The sequence below is a fragment of the Talpa europaea genome, assembly GCF_964194135.1.
Source record: "Talpa europaea genome assembly, chromosome: 12".
NCBI classification, from domain to species: Eukaryota; Metazoa; Chordata; class Mammalia; order Eulipotyphla; family Talpidae; genus Talpa; species Talpa europaea.
Genome location: NC_140079.1, coordinates 7,594,383 through 7,609,636, shown reverse-complemented (window position 1 = coordinate 7,609,636; position 15,254 = coordinate 7,594,383). Strand labels below are relative to the sequence as shown.

At 54.7% G+C, this 15,254-nt stretch overlaps 2 protein-coding genes across 2 annotated transcripts; both read right to left on the bottom strand.

Moving 5' to 3' along the window:
- Positions 1–685: 685 nt before the first annotated feature.
- Positions 686–10,693, bottom strand: SCAMP4 (secretory carrier membrane protein 4; the record flags this gene model as incomplete). The annotated part of the gene is made up of 7 exons (XM_084248622.1): positions 686–1,095; positions 4,622–4,739; positions 5,466–5,567; positions 6,598–6,754; positions 7,078–7,206; positions 9,626–9,673; positions 10,486–10,693. 7 exons carry the CDS (start codon positions 10,691–10,693, stop codon positions 916–918), a joined length of 942 nt encoding a protein of 313 aa, XP_084104748.1. The 3' UTR covers positions 686–915.
- A 438-nt stretch (positions 10,694–11,131) lies between these two features.
- ADAT3 (adenosine deaminase tRNA specific 3) lies at positions 11,132–12,241 on the bottom strand (the record flags this gene model as incomplete). Its single annotated transcript, XM_084248621.1, has 1 exon — positions 11,132–12,241. Exon 1 carries the CDS (start codon positions 12,233–12,235, stop codon positions 11,132–11,134), a length of 1,104 nt encoding a protein of 367 aa, XP_084104747.1. The 5' UTR covers positions 12,236–12,241.
- Positions 12,242–15,254: the final 3,013 nt, after the last annotated feature.

Below are 15,254 nucleotides of genomic sequence, written 5' to 3'. Positions count from 1 at the left end.
CTGTTCGGGCTGCACACTCGGGCAGCCAGCCGGTGTCCCTTGGACTTAGGGCAGGCGGTGACCTCAGGACACGTAAGTGCTGTCAGCTACTACGGTCTGCACGATGGGAGGGAAGGTTGACATCCCCCTTTGCTCCCCAACGGGGTTCTGTCCCAGGCTTCAGGTACAGACTGAGGTCCTGCCCAAAGTTCTGCTGCTGGAGCTCCAAATTCCTGCTGTGGGGAAGAGACTTCCTGGAGTGGAGGTGACTGCGGGCAGGGAGGAGGCTGGCAACAGCCCTGCGTGGAACAACTGGGACAGATGGACAAAGGGGGAGCTCAGACCACTCTCCTGAGGGGGCGAAATGCCTCTGCTGTCCCCAGGCTCATCCATTAGTGCCCACCAGTATAGGCGGACAGAGGCTATGAAAAATGTCAAGGACCTGGTTTTATACCAAGTCCCTGTGTCACACTCAGGAGATTGGGTCCTGGTGCCAAGATCCCCTCTTCCTGGAGCAGCTGTCCTGAGAGGGTGGGGGTGTCCACGAGGTGGGGCGCTTCTGAGCATCATCAGCTCTGGACGGAGGGCAATCAGCCAGCCTGCTGACACTTCTCCCTGGGGAGGCCCAAGGTCAGTCCCCCAAGACCCTGAAGGGGGGAGGACATGACCACCACACATTGACCAAACATTTCTGGAAGCAAGAGGGGCGTCCTACTTGAGCTTGCAAGGGGCTCTACCCTTGGAAGTGAGATGACCACGGGCTCCTGGGGTCCGCATCTCAGCTGGGGGAGCCTCGGACGGCTACTGAGTCCTTCGACTGTCCTGGCTGAAGTAGAGGCTGAGCTGTTGACAGGAGGGAGGGGAACAGAGGCTCAGGGCCTCACAGGACCTAGAACAGTAGCAGGAGTGGAGGGGAGGTGGGCCGGCCAGCTCCCTCTAAGGCCACTGGCTGCCACCTGCTGGGTAGCTGGGCACAGTGGGGTACTCAGGCAGACTGTTCCCTGAGAAGTTGTTGTACTGGGCCTCCCGAGATGGTGGGTTCCGCCAAGTGCCTGCATTCCACTCTGTCTGTGCCTTCTGGAAGCTTCCACCAGTCCCCCGGTAGATTCTGTGCACCTGCGGGAACAAAGGATGTGTGTGGCAGAACAGAGAAATCAACTTGCTGCTCTATATGAAGCCCTTCTGGTGTTTTTTTTTTTTTTTTTTTTTTTTAAGATTTATCTGTTCATGCATACAAGAACCGGGGCACAGGCCAGATACGTGGGAGGGTGAGAGAATTCACCAGAGACAGAGTGGGGAACAGAACAGCAGATTGACGAAATACACTGCTGAGGGGAGCAGCCGGCGAGACAGGAGAGGTCTGCTGCACCATGTGGGATTCTCGCCGGCCGGCCGGGGTTGAACCAGCGCTGCAGAGGCTGCGGACAGCTCCACAGTGCGGTGCTCAACCGCCTGCACCACCAGGGGAGGGCCCCCTCCCTGGTGTTTAAGGTAATGATTTTCTCAAATAAAAGATAAGCGTCGCTTACCACATACTGAGGCCACAGACCACGCATGTCACTAGGCCATTGTGTCCTTGTAAACATCAACACGCAATCACACAAACTTGCTCATATAGGTGACCCCTCAATGACCAAAGCTTCATGGAGCAACATGACTAACAGAAAAGTCTGTGTGCAATCTTCAGAAACAAACAGAAGCCAAGATTGTAGACTCAGAAGTTTCCACCCAGAGCTACAACCCCAGTTGTCTCTTGGTGTTCATTCTGCCGCTGCTATAAAACCATTTCCTCAGCCACCGGCATTTCTTATGTAAAAGGGATGATCATCCCACCGGCAGGTTTGGGGCCTGTCTCTCCTGACAAACTTCACTAGACACTCAAGGCCTCACAGGGCAGCTCTGGCCCCTTTGACCTGCCCAGTGCCCTGGACATCACCACCTGGCCTCCTGGCACGGGCGTGTCAGGTCCAGAGCTCTGCCTGTTATTAACATCACCTCTGGTTGCCAGCGATAATTTCCTCAGCTGAGACCCAGGAAAAGACCACTGTCCCCACTGTAAGAGAGGCAGCGCCTCCGAGCACAGAACTGTACGATCTCCCCAGTCCAGATGCGCTCCACAAGCTAGCAAATGGCGCGTTCAGTTTGACATCCTTGATTAACAGTGAAACTGAATGTCTGTCCTTTCCTACGGGAATTTGTCTTCTGTGCAATTATCTTCCCCGACAATCTCCAAACCCAGGCCTGGTTCTGGGGACCCTGATGTGAGGGGGGGAGGGGAGGACAGGGGTGTCATTTCTACCCTTAGAATAATTCACTCTTATTGAGTACATAAACACTTTCTTTCACACCTTACAGATATTCTCAGCTTCTACTGTTTTCCATTTTATGCTGCTTACTACTGAGAATTTTTTGGTGGGAAATGTATTCATCTTTCCTTGGAAGACACATTCTGGAATCTTCCCTTGAGTCACACTGGGCTTCTCCAAGTGTTTTCTTGGTTTCTGTGGATTCCTACTTTCTCCCTTCAGATCGACTGTGCAGCTGGGAGGATTAAGGGTAGTATAGCATTTTTTTGTTCACCCATAAAGCCTGGGTATCGAGCCCAGGCTGTGAAATAGCCCTGAGCTGGAATCACTCAGTAAGGAGGCTGTAAGAAACTCACAACACAATAGTTAAAATCGATGCCAAGGCTTCCCTGGTAGTGCAGGCAGATGAGCGCCACACCGTGGAGCTGTCCGCAGCTTCTGCAGTGAGGGTTCAATCCCGGCTGGCCAGCGAGTATCCCACACGGCGAAGCAGACCTCTCCTGTCTCGCCCCCTGCTCCCCTCAGCAGTGTACTTCATCAGTCTGCCTGCTCTGCTCCCCGCTCTGGCTCTGGTGAATTCTCTCACCTTCCCGTGCTTTTGACTGTACCCAGTGCTTGTATAAATAAATAAACAAATCTTTAATAAAAAAATAAATAAATAAATCTTTAAAAAATAAAATAAAATAAAATCGATGCCAGTCAGGAGCCCTGGGCTCTGGGAGCCACATGGGAAGACCTGAGAGGGATGGCAGAATAGCCTGGGGAAGTAAGAAGTCATCTGCGACCGCCAGATGAGGTGCCCACCCATCGGCCTCAGGTGGACGTAACCATTGCCCATGCCTGTCCCATGTTTCTTTTTTTTTTTTTTTTTTTTTTTTTAAAATGAGGCATGTATTTTTATTTATTTGTTTGTTTGTTTGTACATGCACTGGGTACAGTCAGAAGCGCGGGAGGGTGAGAGAATTCACCAGAGCCAGAGCGGGGAGCAGAGCAGGCAGAAGGACCGAAGTACACTGCTGAGGGGAGCAGCGGGCGGCAGGAGAGGTCTGCGCACCATGTGGGACCCTCCTCCGGTGGCCGGGGAGCAGCCGGGGATCGAACTGGCGCCGCAGAGGTCGCGGGCAGCTTCGCAACCCAGCGCTCAACCGCTGCGCCACCGGGGAGGCCCAGTCTGTCCCATGTTTCTTAGGGCAACTTCAGGGACCTTCATGACACTAGCCTCCAGCCAAGTCCTAAGAGCTGCCTCAGAGGTATTCATACGGTTCAGGGGTGACACTCACACTGGTGATGTACCCTGACTACAATGACTTCCTCAGCTTCAGTCTCCAAATTTTTGGAGTGGCGCCACCCAGGGAACTTTCTGAGATAGCACCTGCATTGGCTGATTGGGGCTACCAGTCCCATGAAACCACTGAGCACTTGAGATGAAAGGGGTATGATAGACACCCTGAATTTCTAGTTTAATTTTATTTTCTCAATTTGAATTTAACTATAAAAAGCAACGTTTGGCCAGAGGTGGTCAAATCAGGCATGAGCTAGGAGCTCTAGTGAACAGCACACCAAAAGCAGGTGTAGTGGGCCTCCCTGGTGGTACGGGGGGTTAAGCACAGCACTATGAAGCTATCCCCAAATCACTGCGGCACGAGTTCCATCCCCGGGCAGGTAGTTGACCCACATGGCAACGCAGACCTCTCCTGTCTTGCCCGCTGCTCCCCTCAGCAGTAGATCTGCCCCACTCTGTCTCTGGTGAATCCTCTCACCCCCCCGGCCCCCCGGCCTACACTCCGGTTCTTGTATGCATAAATTAAAAAAAAATTCTTTAAAAAAAAAAAAAAAAAAGGGCTTCCCTGGTGGCACAAGGGGTTAAGCACCGTACTAGCAATCTGCAGCCTTTGTAGCACGAGTTCGAATCCCGGCCGACCAGGGAGCAACCCACATGGCGCAGCAGACCTCTCCTGCCTCACCCGCTGCTCCCTCAGCAGTGTATTTCAGTCAGTCTGCCTGTTCTGTTCCCTGCTCTGTCTCTGGTGAATCCTCTCACCCACCACAATCTCTGGTCTGTACCCCAGCTCTTGTGTGCATAAATAAATAAATCCTTAAAAAAGCAAAAAAACAAAAACCAGGTGTAGTTACACACTTCGATCATCGCCCTTTTTAGCAGGCCTCCATGGGTAGAGCAGGCAGGGTAGTAATGGAAAGTCCAGGGCACAGAAGAGGCTCCCTGCTAACTCGCACATGCACACACACACACACACACACAAGCACACGCACACACACTTTCCCTTGCTCCTGAAACAAGTAACAGGAAGATAATGGCTGGGGCCCTGAGGACTTACCTTCATGATCGCAATGGCCATCAAGGTGGCTGATATGGAGAACATGATGGCTGAAAGTAGCATGATAATGGCAGCTCCGATGCTCGTCTGGAAGAATCCTATAGCTGCCAGCCAACCGCTGCAGGGGCAAGAGATTGAATGGATACCACCAAGTCCACCAAACAAGGGACCTCTGCCCTTCATATATAAAATGGATGGTGGAGGTCACAGACAACCCCCACTGGTTCTTCTGGGTTCTCCAGTCCTAAGCCCTTCCTCCCAGGGTAACTGCTGGATCATCCTTCCCAGTCTCCCCTGTGGCCAGGGTTGGCTGGCTGACCACTTATTATCCAGGAGGACACAAGGTGGACCCTCGGGTACAAAGTCCGGGTAAGAGTGAAACCGAGGCTCCCTCCACCCTACTCACTGCACAACCTAGAACAGATCCCCACCCACTCTACCTGACACCACCTTAGACTGTTTATAAGAGAATAAACATGGGGCCTCCCTGGTGGCGCAGCGGTTGAGCGCTGGACTGCAAAGCTGCCCGCAGCCTCTGCAGCACCGGTTCGATCCCCGGCCTCCGGGCGAGGGTCCCACATGGCGCGCAGACCTCTCCTGCCGCCCGCTGCTCCACTCAGCAGTGTACTTCGTCAGTCTGCCTGTTCTGCTTTCCCCTCTGGCTCTGGTGAATTCTCTCACCCTCCCACGCTTCTGACTGTACCCACTGCTTGTATAAATAAATAAATAAATAAATAAATCTTTAAAAAAAAAAAGAGAGAGAGAGAATAAACAAACTTGTATTCTCTTTTGGCAGTTATTCATTTGGGGGGGACCCCTTTGTTAGAGTGGTGGGCTCACTTACCATGCACCCCATCCAGAGAAGCCAATAGCCTGGATGATAGTCAAGACAAACTGGGCTCCAAAGATGAAGAAAAATGCCATGAAATTAAAGGAGCTGTCAGCTCTGGGGAGACAAAACACATCCGTTACCCAGGTCCTGGCCTCACTCACTAAAGGTCAGCTCAGGACACAGTGCACCTAGGATTCAGGATGCTCTCTCTGCTGTGGACACTGCCGCACGCTGCCCTCAGCACGTGTAAGAACTACAGGGGGCCTGGCCAGGCCACTTCCAGTTCCGCTGGCAAGAGGGGAGGCTTGGGCCCAAGGCAGGGCAGGGGAGACAGGCTGCTCCCAGATGCTCCCCAAGCCCGTGGTGCTCCTGTGCCTGTTTGCCCAAGCCAGCTTGGACCTCAATTAACGGCCCCTTCTGTCCAGTGAGTACAAATGTTTCCAGTTCGTCTCCAAGAAGGGCCTTTGGAGTCTGTCTGACTCAGTGAGAGCCTGGGACACGGACCATCCTGGGGCCTCTAAGCCACGCCTGAGTAACGGGGTGACTGGGGCCAAAGGCTATGGCAACATGACTCACAACAGCCAAAAGGTGGAAACAGTACAAGTGTCCATCCACAGATGAACAGATACACACAAGGTATCTGTGACCATCACTCAGCCATGAAAAGGGGGGCAGCTCTGACACCCACTACCCCAGGGAGGGACCCGGAACACATGATGCTCAGGGAGAAGCCAGATTCAGGCGGCCACATGGTGTGTGAGTCCATTGATGAGAAATATCCAGAACAGGCACAGCCAGACAGAAGTGGGTTGGAGATGGGGTGACTGTTGATGGGGACAGGGACCGGAACTCTGAACCATCAAGCATATGAGTCGTATGGTACATAAACTTCAACTCAATAAAGTTGTCATTAAAGAACAAAGAGGACAGCAGGTGAATCTGGCCCACAGGCCAGTCTGCAGACCCCTGAAACGAGCCAAAATCCAAATAGGACAAGAGAAAGGGGTGGTTACTAACAACTAGGTCAGGAGACAAGGCTCATCGGGCAGCCAGGTCCAGATTCTGGGTGGGGATTGACACAGAGACCAGCATTTCTGTTTTGAGGTGACCTCAGCACCAGACACTTGCCAGGACCCAGACTTACCGGAAAGCCTTGTAGGCAGGCCGGAACCAGCACACGTAGCCACAGGGGGAAAACAGCAGCAGCCAAACCAAGGCCAGGCCAAAGTTGGCTCCAGAGCCACCGCCAATCCACCAGGCCAGGCAGGCGACAAGGTTGACCCCGAGGGTGGCACAGTAGACTGAGGGGCAGAGAGACAGAGCTGAACACGCTAGAGACTGCCAGGCCACCTCCCACCCGCCTGCCCAGGGCGCAGGCTCCCTCAGCGCAGGGACAGTGTGTTAGAGAAGGGGTCAGGGGACAGGGCTCCAGCCCAACCACCCCGATTTGCTCCGTCCACTGCACCCTGCTACCTCCAGAACGGAATTTTATCAGGAAGACATTTATTAACCGAAGCTCAAGGCTCTCCCAGCCCAAGGAAGGGCAGCTCCATGGTAGCCCGGACACACCCAGCCTGGGTCCCTGCAATGGTGAAGGAGACCCCATCTGCCCCCCGCAGCTCACACAGCCATAGCTGGTAGATCCTCTTCACCAAGACCTGGTGTTCGATGGGGATCTCATCAGCGAAATTCTGGTAGAAGCAGGGCTTCAGGGGGATGAACCCGGGCAGTGGCGGGAAGTTGTTCTCTTTTTCTGCAGGACAAATAACAAGACAAAGGCTATGCTGGGGTCAGCTTGATGACAGCCCCAAAGACATCCCCACTCTGGTTCTGGGGTCTGGGGACATGTCCCCTCACAAAGCAAAGGGGATTCTGCAGGTGAAACTGAGTTGAGTACCGAGATGGGGCAGGATCCTGGATTCCTGGGGGGCCAGTGTCCTCACGATGGGACTTTATAAGAGGGGGTAGAGGGGGGCCTCCCCGGTGGCGCAGCGGTAGAGCGCTGGGTTGCGAAGCTGCCCGAGGCCTCTGCGGTGCCGGTTCGATCCCCGGCTGCTCCCCGGCCACCGGAGGAGGGTCCCACATGGCGCGCAGACCTCTCCTGCCGCCCACTGCTCCCCTCAGCAGTGTACTTCGGTCCTTCTGCCTGCTCTGCCCCTCGCTCTGGCTCTGGTGAATTCTCTCACCCTCCCACGCTTCTGACTGTACCTAGTGCATGTATAAACAAAACAAACAAGCAAACAAATAAATAAAGAAAAACATGCCTCTATTAAAAAAAATAATAAAAATTAAAAAAAAAAAAAAGAGGGGGTAGAGGGTCAGAGAGGCAGGAAGACGCTGTGCTGCTGCTCGTTGTGAGGATGGAGAAAGGGCCCCAGACTCAGGATGCAGCGCCTCTAAACTAGGAGGAGGAGAGGGGTCCCCTGGGTTCTCAGAGAATCCAGCCTGCCCATACCTGGCTTTAGACCCAGGAGGCCACATTAGACGCCTGGCCCCAGAGCCATGAGGTGATAACACTGTCAAGGCCACTTAGTTTGTGGGAAATTTTCAAAGCAGTACTAGGACACCCTCAGCGGTTGACACTTGTGTTGCTCGCACTGTGACTCCAGGGGAGGTTCTGGCCTGAGGATGGAATGCCTCCCAGGCAGGTGTGACAAATGACCATGAACCGGGGGCCTAAGATTTTATTCTCTCAATTCTGGAGGCCAGAAGTCTGAGGTCAAGGTGCCACAGAACAATGCTCTCTCCAGAAGCTTCAGGGGAGGAGACTTCCTGCGTCTTCTAGCTTCTGGGGGCCCACATCTTGGGCTTCTGTCACCCCAGTAACGGGCTTCTCCTGTGTGTCTATGTCCAAATGTCCCTCTCAACACTGCTGTCATGTTGCTGCAGGGACCCCTATCCAGAGTGACTCCACCTTAACAAATCTCACCTGCAAAGCCCCCATTTCTAAATGAGGTTCTATCCCAGGTCCTGGGGTGGGGGTGGGGGTCAAGGCTTAAATGGATCTCTTGGGGGACACAGCTCCACTGACAGCACCGCAACACCTGAGCTCCCTACAGCCTTGCACGATGTGTTCTCTCATCAGCACCATCGCAGGAATGGTTCCTGAACATTATCTGGGGCCACATGGAGGACAAGACAGATGGAGTCCCTAGTCCTCAAGGGGCTGCCATCCCAGTAGGAGTGGACCAATAACTGTAGTAACTGTGGGAGTGCGCCAGGCGAAGGTCACTGGGAATGCATCGCAGGGTATCAAGGCAGACCTTGCTCAAAGGAGGCATTTAAGCAAAGACTTAAGGAGGCAAGACGGGAGCCCTCGAATCCTGGGGAGTGGCCTCCCTGGTGATTTCAGCGCTATCACCCTACAGCTGGAGTTGGAGCCCCAGCCCAGAGAGCTAATCCACATAGCACAGCAGACCTTTTCTGCTACCTGGCAAGTACAAAGGTCATGGGGTGAGCATCTGCAGGCCTAGTAGCAAGGAAGGCAGAGCAGGTGGACCCCAAGAGAGCAAGGACTGGCTGAGGCACCCAGCAACTAGACACCTGCCGCACAGCACCGGGGGAGGGGAAAGCCATCAAACCAATGGCATGGCCCTCAGAGCTGTCTTTATTCTTGGCAGGTAAGAGGCCTGTGTACGTGGGTGGGGGTGGGAGTTCTGTGCTGACTTGGCATATGGGGCCTGGGTTCAAATCCTAGTCCTGCCGCGGGTCTACTGACCTTAGCCACCCAACTGCCTTCTTCGAATAGATACAGGGGCACATCACGCACCCAATGCCTCACCTTTCACTGAGAAGCAAGGTTGATACAGGGGCACCTGGGGTCCCCTGCATCCCTCACTTGAGGGCCCACCTGCCCTCATTTCTGAAGATAAGGCAGGCACACCTGTGGGCTCATATGCAGAGATATGAGCCTGGGTGCCAAACCCCAGTGCCCTCTGAGTCAACCAAATCAGCTCCCAAGGCAAAAGCCTAGAAAGGCTAGAAGCTCATTTGACAGAGCCATGGAAACTGGAAACTGTGTCTTCCTCTCATGTGGCTGGGTACCAGGTGTATCATGGGAGGGAGTGAGGTAAGAGCTATGGAGAGCCATGGAGCTCTGTCCACCAGGGCAGACACTTTCAAGAGGGACAGAGAAGCCAAAGCTCTCCCTGCAGGGCGCTGGGAAGACTCACCTGACATTTCGGCTGTGATGACAGGGCGGGGCTGAAGCCTGCAGCCACCTGGAAGGGAGACAGCCACAGTCAGGGCGTCCACACAGTTGCTGGGTGACTCCAACACCAGCTACAGGACTAGCAGCACCCTAGGCAGAGTCCTAGCCAATGTCTGAGCTCTGAAAGTCCAGCCCCAAATGTGTGACCCTCCTCAGAGTCAGGCTGGGCAGCTCTGAGATGGCTAGAAAAGGGTCAGGCTATAGCCAGGTTCCATCCACAGCCTAAAGCCAGCATATTCCTGGGATCCCAGGAACCTGCCCTCACTGGTCTCTGGCCTTCTTGTTATCCTCACACACTTCAAGATGCCCCACTATCCACTGATGGCTCTGGTCACTTCCTTAGGGCCACAGGGCATGACTTCTGAGCCACAGCTGTGTGACCTCAGGCAAGTCACACAATTTCACTGGTCTCCATTTTCCCCCACGTGAACCTGGCAAGACTGAAGACACCATCACAAGATAATGCAGCCCCGGAGCTCATGTTGCAGAGCAGCCACACATACCAAGATCCCACAAAAGGCACAGTGGACAGAACTGGTCATTTCCATGACTGCCCAGCTGGTAGACAGTGGTGCCACCTTCAGGAAACAAGCCATGCTGCTGTGGCCATGGACAGTGCCCACCCAATATGCACAGCGCAGCTCCGGGGCACAGGGACGGGCAGCGGCAGTGAGCCAGGCCTGGAGCTGGACACTGGGGGGAAGCTGAGATGTGTTTCTCACCCACGGTCCCGGCAACAAGACTCCAGTGACCGAGTTCCCATGCTCCACCCTGCAAGTGAGTGAGGGCACCACCATGTGGCGCCCCTGTCGTCCACCATACCAGCCCCCGTGCAGTACTGCTCTGCCCCACAGACTCTGCCAGCAGAGTCTTTGGCATAACTCCTCTTTGGCACATCCCTGCTGGCCCCTTGGAGACCCTCCGACCACCTGTGAAGGACAAGGGAACCCTCCAGGCCGACGATACAGACGCAGCGGGGAGTACCACCTGGCTCGCCCCCACCCCAAAATAACCCCAGGTCTTGGCCCATGACAGCTCAGGAGGCCACCCCCTCAGTTCCACAGCCTGCTCCTGTCAACAGACACCAACCCAGTTTTGGGGTTGTTTATTTTTACGTATCAGAGCCGTTTTCTGACACCTGAGACAAAGTAGAAAGAACCCCACAGGACCCATGCGCTCAGGGCTGATGGAGCCAGAGCAGCAAGGCCCAAATGCCCGGGTACATGGCCAGGGCTGGATCCCTGTTCACCGAGTCCGGAGAGAAGCTTGGTCTGGGCAGAAAGGCATCCCACACACTGGCAGGAACAGCAGAGCAACAGTTTCTGAGGATGACGAGTGCAAGTGTCCCTAAGATTGACAGGATAGCAGTTCCTGCACCATGGAGGGAGTCTGGGGGTCCATGGGGTCTGAGCAGAGGTGGAGGCCAGCCGGCTGCAGGGGTAGTCCTGGACCCCAGAGGGCACAGCCCCTACACGTCGGGGTCCAGCCAGCGGCACTGGGCCTCCAACACGCCACAGAACACCTGGAAGCGGTGGTTGAGGTCAGGCCGAGCGTGGATGCGGAAGCGGGTGCCCAGGGCGCCATCAGGCGAGGGGGCCCCATAGAAGACACGCTGCATGCGGGAGTGCACCAGGGCCATGGCACACATGGCACAGGGCTCGCGGGTGATGTAGAGGTCGTAGCCGGTGCACACGTAGGGGAGGCTGTCGTCGTCTGCGTCCAGCTTGCGCACAGTGCCCACCCGAACCGCCTGGGAGGCGGCAGCCGGGGCAAAGGAGCAGGTGGGATGAGGTCCCAGGTCATAGGCACCGCGGCCCTGGCCCTGGGCCACCAGATCAATGCACACCATGGTGGCGTGCAGCAGAGGGCTGGCAGTGCTGCTGCAGTCATGGCCTGTGGCCAGCACGCAACCTGAGGCTGGGTCCACCACCACCGCCCCGACGGCCCTCAGGCCTCTGGCGGCGGCCTGCTGGGCCACCCGCACAGCCCGCTCCATGTGGCCCTGCATCGCAGCCCGCTCCTGTGCAGAGAAGAGCTGTCCGGCCAGCGCGCGCGTCACCTGCTTGTCTTCGTGGAAGGACGTGGGCCAGTGGGCCCGTGCCGCCTCGAACTGGCCCCTAGTGAGCGGCGGCCAGGCGGGCACCGGGACCAGGAAGGGCGGCCCCAGGCCGCGGGGGTCAACGGCGGGTTGCGGGAGGAGCTCGGCCAGGGACGGTGCGCCCACAGTCGGCCCCGCCAGACACAGCAGCATCTCCAGCGTGTGGGGGCGACTGGCATCCTGGTTTGGCCTCACCCTCTTAAGGTGAGGTTGGGCAGGCAGCGGGTAGACAGCCGACACCTCCTTGAGGAGGCGTGAGGTCTGGCGTGCGTCCAGGATGGGCGCTGCATAGGCCAGCACCAACTGGACGTCCCGGGACTGCTGCTCGGAGAGCACAGGGGTGACTTGCCACGCTGCAGATCTTGGCTCTGGGCTTCCAGCCTTCTCCTCCCCAAGCCGCTCCAAAAGGCCCGGCATGGGGTCCATCCTGGGCACAGCACGACTGTAGGAGACAGAGATCGGGCAGAGCATCATCCGTCAGCTGCAGGAGGTCTGGGCGCACGAAGGGGTCCGTCCTGGGAGCTGCCAAACGTGAAGGCTCAGCCGAGAGCCCACATGCAGGCACCACTGCGCGTGCGCTTGCTCACATCCTAGGGACTCTTGGGTTGCACAGTCTGAGCAGCTTTTACATGTAACATCGGCCCCCAAACACCACGGGCTTCACCTGCGCAGGGCGCTGATAAGCAGGTTTTCTTATAAATAGACGGTAACTTAGTTCCTAAATACAGGGTGGCACCCTAAGTTACGTTCTCTTTCTGAGGATTTCCTGGGTAACATCTCCTTTCCTCTCGCTTACGTTAGCCTAAGAATACAGTAAGTAACGCGCATGCTAGATAAAACGTGTGTGAACCGTTTCTGTTACCAGTTTCTGGTCAACAGGCTATTTGTAGTTAAGTTTTGTGGGAAGCATAGATTTTTCAACTGCGTGGGGACTGCTGTCCATAATCCTGAGTTGCTCAAGGATCAACTCTGTGTGTGCGTGTTTGTGTGTGTGTGTCGTTGGTTTGTTCTTTTTTTTCCTTTGAGATGCACAATGAACAGAAAACATGCTCTGCATTTCGGAGACTTAATATGACAAGAGAATGTAACCTGGTTCAATTTTTTTATACTAACTACATGTTAAAAGACAATATTTCGTTTTTGAGTTAAATAAACATTAGTATTATTGTTTTGTATATTTTTTTAGATTACAACTTCTGCAAGACTTAACATATTTTCCCTGTATTACATTTCTTTTGGTCAGTTCTGTCTGGAATATTAGAAACAAGCAACTGGTAACCTGAAGGTGCTCCTGAAGGATCTCAGGTGCCACTGTCCAGCCAGACCACATGGCCCTGACATCCCTCCCACCTCCTCCCCAAGGCAAAAACATGCTGAAATCACTCTACCACTCACTGTGGGTTTTTAACCACTCCAGGTACACCCCGGCTCACCCCTTGCTCCCAAGGTCCCGGTTTCTTTTACTGGCCAGCCCCCTCAGAGGGAAGGTGAGGTCCTCCCCCACCAGCATGAGTCCTAAGCTGATACAAATTTTGCAGACACATACAACCAGCATGCTGGTGGAGGCTGAGAAGCTGAAAGGGTAGGTGGCCCCTCATGTACCTCAAGGCCTATCCCAGGCAGGACAGAGGGAGGCTCCATGCACTGATTGAATCCTGCTCCCAGCACACATCACACTCAGGATCCTGCAGCACGGCCTGCTTGGCCCACCCCAGGCCACAAAAGCTCCCACTGTCTTCAGGGCAAAAGAGGGACACAGTCTCATTTGTCCCCTGAAGAGTACAACCTCTGTCTGATTAAAAACAAAAGCAGCAAAACACACACACACTAGCAGCCACTGGGCACTGCTGGTTGGGCTGCCAACTCCTAGGGAGGACAGACAAAACCCACTGGACAGTCAACATCTGACCCAGCAACTCTGCTCCAAGTATGTACCCATGGGACCTGAAAACTCAGGCTCACACAGAAGCCTGCACGCGCACAGCAGTGCTGCTCACAACAGCCAGAGGTGGAGTCAGTCCAAGTGGCTGAGTGGATAAGCAGATAGAAAGCACCATCCCTACACCGAGTCTCAGTCATGACATGGAGGGAAGGTCTGATACTCACTGAGACACCCTGAGCACACGACGCTCAGGGAGAAGCCAGACACACAAGACCACACGATGTGAAGCCACTGATGAGAAACGTGCAGGACAGGCCCAGCCACAGACAGAAAGTGGGTTCATGGTATCAGGGCCTGGGGAGGGGTGGGGGGTGACTGCTGATAAGGATGAGGTTTCCTTTTGTATCAATGGAATGTTCTAAAACTAGACAGAATTGACGGCTGCACAACTCTGTAAAGGCACTAAAAACCACTGAAATGTAACACTTTAAATGGGTGAATTGCATAATATCGGAAGGATCTCACTAAAGCTGTTGTTAAAGATAAGGAGGGGGAAGACACCTAGGGAGTGCTAGATGAAGTGACCCCCAGTGCCACTGCCTGGAACGCCAGGTACTGTCACTGTAACCACTGCCATCCTCTCCCTACCACACAAAAATCCCCTACTTCTCTAATGACCTGGAGGGAAGCCCCAGAACTATCTGGCTATATGGAACAAAACGAGACTCCGAGCCACGATCCAACCCAGCAGCCGCACCCCAGAATCTGATGCCAGGCTCAACAGCTCTCTGATTCTGCCTTCTGAGACCCCCTGTAAGATGGGTTCTTACCCCATTCTACAGATATAAGCAGGTTCCGCAAAGGGCAACCAGCCCAAATTCCTAACTGTATCACTTCAAGGGGGGTTAGCAACAGCACCCAGGGCACAGATGTTTGCTCAAATACACATGGGTCTGAAGCATGACCACAGGCCACCCTGGCTGTCACCACACTCCTCCCCTGCAACTCTCCACAGGACCTGGCCAGTCCAGCCCCTTCCCTGTCCAAGCCTACAGTTATGGCAGCATCCTGTCTCCAGGGCCAGAGGACACAGCTATCTGCATCAACCAAGAGCAAAGATCTCAGAGCAGGGCCATGCACTAGAGCCTCTTCAGGACCACCCTTTACATTCATAGCTATGCCTACCTGAGGTTTTGACCATCCAGGGAGGGGAGGTTCCATTGCCATATAGCCTCTGCCCCAGGGACTATGGGCTGTGGAAGGTTTATTGCACCAGGGAGACAAGTCCCTAACAGAGAGGTCCCTCAGCAGCTTAGGACACCCCCTCATGGCACCCAACTAGAAAGCCAATGAGCACTGTAATGCCTGGGGCCACATGAGGCTCCAGTAGGAGTCGACCCTGGCTGTGGGACAACGGGATGTGCTTCTTCCTGAGCTCAGCTGAGTCAGGAACTACATTTAACACAGATCCTGTGGACAAGAAGGCCCTATCTTATCCTTGCATTAGGGCACCAAGTCCAGGGAAAACACAGCCTAAACCTGGATGTGTTTGGGCCCTGCACTAGACATTCATGTCCCGACCAAAAGTGTCTTTGCCGCAAGACTTCCAGC